At 41.2% G+C, this 5,841-nt stretch overlaps 2 protein-coding genes across 2 annotated transcripts in view; both read right to left on the bottom strand.

Moving 5' to 3' along the window:
- The window catches only part of LOC104623986 (chromosome unknown open reading frame, human C6orf163), a 7,609-nt gene extending 7,122 nt beyond the window's left edge, over nucleotides 1–487 (bottom strand). Inside the window, 1 exon segment of the mRNA XM_010291233.1 lies at nucleotides 340–487. Coding sequence (XP_010289535.1) covers nucleotides 340–487 — 148 coding nt within the window.
- Nucleotides 488–3,685: 3,198 nt separating this feature from the next.
- SMIM8 (small integral membrane protein 8) lies at nucleotides 3,686–5,275 on the bottom strand. Its single transcript, XM_010291232.1, has 3 exons — nucleotides 5,245–5,275; nucleotides 4,826–4,967; nucleotides 3,686–4,047 (listed from the first exon to the last, which is right to left on the bottom strand). Exons 2-3 carry the CDS (start codon nucleotides 4,943–4,945, stop codon nucleotides 3,889–3,891), a joined length of 279 nt encoding a protein of 92 aa, XP_010289534.1. The 5' UTR covers nucleotides 4,946–4,967; nucleotides 5,245–5,275; the 3' UTR covers nucleotides 3,686–3,888.
- Nucleotides 5,276–5,841: the final 566 nt, after the last annotated feature.

Raw genomic sequence — 5,841 nt, 5'->3', positions numbered from 1 at the left:
CTGCTGAAGGATGAGGGGATGATCGTTGCAAATGTTAAGTCAAGCATAGTTCTCCCCAAACTGCTTGAGCCTTACAAAACATTTGCTAATGGTTTTACAGCAAATTCTCTTTTGCACTTCATTTTGCCCAAATCTGAATGCCTCCATGCACCACAGGACGGCTGACCCTGTCCCCCCTCTGAATATGCAGGATTTATTAATATTCAGAAGGTTAAGTGCAGTTCATTCTTAACCAAGATCTGAATGGCCTCCTGACTGTCAAGAACAGATGGATACAACAGCTCTTGGAGTTTTCATAAACCTCGGGTTGCAAGGAAAAGATTTCAGAAACAAACTTACCTAGTATGTCACGATGAGTGTAATACCGTGTTCTGAAAGGCTTATACTCCCGAATCCGATCAAAAGTAGCGTTGGAAGGTGGTGGCGGTATTATTTTCGAACATACAGCACAACAAACAAAGGAGTCCAGATCGGGACTTCTTATCATTGTGGTATTCTAGTATTTTTCTGTAATGCAGTTACTAAAATGTCAGAACTCTATTCCTGATACATTTCTTGCTTGCAGGCATAAATGCTTACTGTTGCTACAGAAAACATGCAAGCCAATGAAGAGAGAAAAATCATTGACCATTACTTTTTACCATGTTAGCTGAAACATTTGGCTTCAGATAAGGATTCACACATGCTGACAACTCAGTAACATGCTGTAGGGAGATGATGAGGGAGGGTTGTATGGAGTGACCCCCTTCCAGCCTTAACACAGCTCCCCACGTAGCAACTGTCACTAGGCAGGGCTGGCTTTGCTCACAAAGAACTAACTTTCCCTGGTAATAGTTAAGCAGTGTCACAGCAAGCTTTGGCTTTTTAATGCATTTTTTTGTTGTTGAATGTCAACAATCCCTACTCAAACCATGTAGTCTAAGGAGATTCTAGGAGCAGTACAATAGCTGCTGTTTCAGATATTTGAGTCATAGCATTTTGTTGCTGTTCTTGGTAAAAACCCCAGCACAGACCATGAGGAATTGGCAAAAACCTGAAAGAGCCTCTGCCTGGGAAATCATTTTGACTCACAGTTCCTGGCAAGCCAGCTATCATCCATTGTAGATAATTATTGCTATGTTGAAGATGAAATTGAGAGAAGTGGAGCAAAAGCGATTTTATTGGTGCTGTTTGCTTATCCTCCAGATGCAAAAGGGGAGCAGTGCTTTCAGAGCTGAGTGAACAAATTTTGCTACCAATGTAGTTTTGTTTGGGTAGGGTTTTCTTCCCTTGAATCCCTATACACACATAGATTTTATGATATAAATCAGGTACTTAAACCAGCAAATGCCAGTATCAATACTAAAACACCATTAATTTACTACATTCTTCTCTGTATTTGCACCGATTTATCTCCTTTTTATATATAATTTTTGGAGTATTAAGAGAGTTACCAGTACAGCAGCTGCCACAAATAAATATGGAGAAGCTCCTTAATAGTAAGGACTAGTCTAAATACTCACTTTTCCTTCAGCCTGGGCAGTTCTAAATTAACCTGGTTAACAGGACCTTACTCCCTCCAACAGGTAAGAGGCCCCATCTCAGACAGCTTTTCTATGAAGTGCCATTGGCATATGCATTGCCTAGATCCTGCCCAGGTCAGTCCCACACCTTTCTCTTTCACCCCCCTCCTCCTTTTCCCTCAGTTACTTCCAGATCCATATTCACTTCACAAAACGTATCTCAAAATTTTGACAACCCAAATCCTGCATGAGTCACAAATATGTGAAAATGAGAGACTGGGCTTTCTTGCTTCAAATCATCTGCAAGTATAAGGATCAAAGTGTGTATTTTAAACGCCTGCAGAAAAACAGGTTAAAATGCTTACTGTAGCACTGGTTTTGGAATAATTTAGTTAAATTCATGCAAACATACAAGACTCCTACATTTTAATGAACTGAAAAGAGCTAAAATCCTGTGTGACCATTTTTAAAAGAACAGATTAAATCTAAAGATCCATCACATCCTATCAAACAAAACATATTCTACAGGATATGTACAGCATGTGATAGTTCTGAATATTTAACGGCTTCACCTGGAAATTCCTTCACCAATCAAAAGCCAAGTAGTTTCCTCACCTGCAAGCTTTCAGATTTGCCCAAGACCTTGCTGTTGCGAGGCAGCTAGGCTTACAGAGCAGAACATGATTTTAAAGGCTGTAAAAACTTTTTTTTTTTTAATAGATTCATCAAAAGTAGAGCTCACTTTCCTTCTGAAGAAGGAGGTAGACAAACCAAGACCCAGCTGAATTTAAGATACAGATAACTACAAAACACAGCTAGGAGGAAAACCACAGGTTCAAAGTGAAGGATTTAGAGGGAGGTAACAGAAAAATCCCGTAGCGCAACTGCTGTCTCTCAAGGCAGTCAGTCACCTTTTTCGTCTTCAATAACAAAACCTTTCGGTAACAAAACCCAAAGCAATTACCAGAGTGGCAAAGCAGATGTCCCTGCATATTCCTTCTTCTTTGGCCTGACAGAAGCCACCTTGGCCAGAAGAGGGTTAACAAAGAGGTCTATCAGCTTCTTGGGAGCCCTTGATGGGTCTGGAAGTATGAGGAGCTGAACAGAAAAATGCAACTAGAATATTAATAAGGGTCCATGGCGGAAAAAGGGCACGGCCTGGTATGTACCCTCCCACCACGTGTTCTGCAGTTTGGTTAGTGGGATACCGCTTCGGAAATGTCGGGCACACAAAAGTAGCAGGAGGAGCTCACTGCAGAAGGCCTCAGTGCTGGAACAGGAAAGTACCCACCTGTACAGTTTGCTCAAGGTAAAGGCTCACAGGGGACCACCTCATGTGCTAAGGAAATGCCACAACGCCCACCTGCCCTCCAGCCGCACTCACAGCGGCACCAGCCAGCATTCTGCCAAGGGTCACCTCCAACCTGCGCGCGGGGCTCTGTGGCAAGACTGGGCTTGTTCAGGTTGAGATGTCCTTTTCTCCATGTCTGTAAGAACCCATTGATTTTAGACTTTCCATTCCCTATTTTGAGTTCAGCAGCCTATAATAAATTAGTGTTATATAACGTACTTTGCAATATAGTGACATTTAATTTTTGAATGCACCTTAAATAAACCAGTCCTGCTGACTAGTCAAGAAAACCCCACCAGCTCTGGCTAACCTGGAGTTATATGTACTGACTGGCAAGCTGATACTGGTACATCCACTATCTGCTGTCAAACAGTAGAGGTAATGGCCGAGTCCTTCCTGCCTTTCTCTTGGCAGAAGCACTCGTTTCACTTTTTCTCCTCCATCTAGCTACTGATTTTTTTTTTCCCATTTCTAAGAAAGAGTATATTAGCATCCAAGGATTATTTTGGCTAGTATTTTACAAATTCCTTTATTAAATAAAACCCTTCGATGACTGCTTTATCAGATCTTTCTTGCGTTAAAATTATTTTACTTGCACCACTGTTACATATCAACTTTCAACAGATCAAGAGATCAGCTTTTTCTTTTCACACACAATACATTACGCCTTCTGTTTAAAAAATCAAAGACAAACCCCTCTTTTCACTTAATCAAAGAAAAGAGAGAAGTGAGCTGAACTATCATGTAAATTTCTAAAGCATTCACCAGTGTTGACTCCATGTCTAAGTTAACTGCATGTCTTCTGACATACTGTGGAGATCGCAGACAACAATTCTTAAAATCACTTTTATGTTCCCATGCATCTTAATTGCAATTTATTTGTACAGGCATGGCATTTTATAAAGGAACTTAAATTGGATTAAATAGCAAGACACGCATTCATCCATTATGTCAATGGACAGAGGAAAAAACAGCAGTTGCCTTGAAAAGTTCTGTGGCTGATTTGCTGATTTCCTGATTTCCTTCCTTACGTTGTCAGTCCCACTTGGAAGTTTTCCTTCTCATATACCTGGATCCCTCACTGTCGATTGCTTCATAGAGGTCCTTTTTATTCTCTACTGTTGCATGCAAATAACCAAGGTAGGCCACACAGAGGGTAATTGCTATGAGTCCAAATGTCATCACAGGTTTGTTCTGACAAAAAAAACCCCACAAACGTTAGTACATTTTTAGTCAAAACAGTTTTCATCCATCACAAACATCACATTCTTCAGTCTTGGCTTAGAAAGTGAACAGTAAACTATTGTGGCATCTGCAAAAATCATCATGAATGGACATGCCAAAACCAATTACTAAAGGTAACTATTACAGACTTCTAACACAATTCAGCTGGATATACTACTGGGACAATGTACCCAGCTCCTGCCAAGCAACCTTAATTATTTTCCTCTAGAAGAGATGATATATTATCGTCACAACATCTACTTTTATTACATGCACAAAACTTCATCCAGTCTTGCTGGGTTCTGCTAGTGTAAATAAAACCTGAGTATCATCAACTTAATTATAAAAGCAAGAAAAATAAAAAATATTAAAACGCTACCAAAATCCCCTCTTTTCACATCAAAAAGCTTACATTTTATGACTTGTTCCTTTTTTAGGGAAAGAGGACTCCTGTTACTTAACCTGTCCATTTACATGGGTACTATGCCTGCAAACAGTCTTCTGAAAGCAATTTGGCTAGGTGCAAAAGAATCAGACAATATAACAGTGACATAAAAGCTGGAATAAACAATGTAATGTTCTGAGCTCTTAACAGAGTGGAAAAAAAGTAAAAATATTTTTAGTTACATTAATGAGTGACTTGCATAACAAGACATGGTTATATAATGCACACAGAATTGCAATGATTATTTTAAAGCAACTGTGTCTCTCCAAGCATATTTAACTTCTCTCAGAATAAGCCTCTTACAGGTTTAATGAAAAGCTCTGGGTTCACAGCTCGTAAGAGCATTGTTGTTTGAACACTCCTCAGTCCTGGTTTTCTCTCTTTGGGTGTTTCATTTTCATTTGGAGTTTTGGCAGAAGACATTTTAATTATTGTTGAATACTTCCTAAAAACAGAATGAAAAATAGATGTTACTTTTATAAAAAAAACCTAAAAGAAATACATTCACTGAATACGAGTTCACACTCAGCTTGTCTTCTTACAGCATGAGTTTTTGTGTATATATTAAACAATTGCCCTTGGTGTTACCTAACATTCCCAGCTTAAGCACACTGATTTTCAATCTTTTCAATTTTGTGCACCCTAAAATTAACTTCTGGAGATGCACATCTTTATACAACAAATGAAGCCTCCTGATAATGGGCTTGGGGTTTTTTACCTGCCTTTGGCTAATGCTTAAGCTACCTGTGGACCAAGCAGCAGTCTTCTGGCTAAAAACACAGTATCAGGGGACATTCTTTTTTTCTTTTTTTAAAAATAACCTATGTGTGACAGGACAGCCTGCAGCCTGTTTTAGTGTGGTGGTGGTATCCACCCACCCCAGCAGCCCTAAGACTCAGGTCTCATTTTCATGTATGAGGGCCAGGTCACCTGCAAGATGCCACCTGAGCAAAGGTGAACAAAGCCTGCCCAGTTAATTCTGCTTACTGGGGAGATGAGGAGACACGGTACTAAGGACACCCCTGCCCCGTAGTTTACACGGCTGGAGGACAGCTGGGTGCTCCGGGGCAGGATCCACAAACCCACTCCAGCAATCGCCCCGGGCCTCCTCCAGCAAGGCCCCAGACACAGCAAGGAGGTCAAGGTAGCATGGAGGTCGGCTAAAGGAGATCACAGAGGCACAAGGCACTGCCAGGCACAGGGCGGAGTCAGCACCAGTCCATACGTGAGGAGCAACCGCCCAGCAGCTCTGCCGGACTCCCCCGTACCGGCCCCGGAGCAGCGCAAACCGTGAGGGCGGCGAGGGGAAGGGCAGCATC

Source organism: Phaethon lepturus, unplaced genomic scaffold, assembly GCF_000687285.1.
Source record: "Phaethon lepturus isolate BGI_N335 unplaced genomic scaffold, ASM68728v1 scaffold9577, whole genome shotgun sequence".
Classification (NCBI taxonomy): domain Eukaryota; kingdom Metazoa; phylum Chordata; class Aves; order Phaethontiformes; family Phaethontidae; genus Phaethon; species Phaethon lepturus.
Note: the sequence above shows the minus strand (reverse complement) of the source record. Positions and strands in the feature narration are given on the sequence as shown.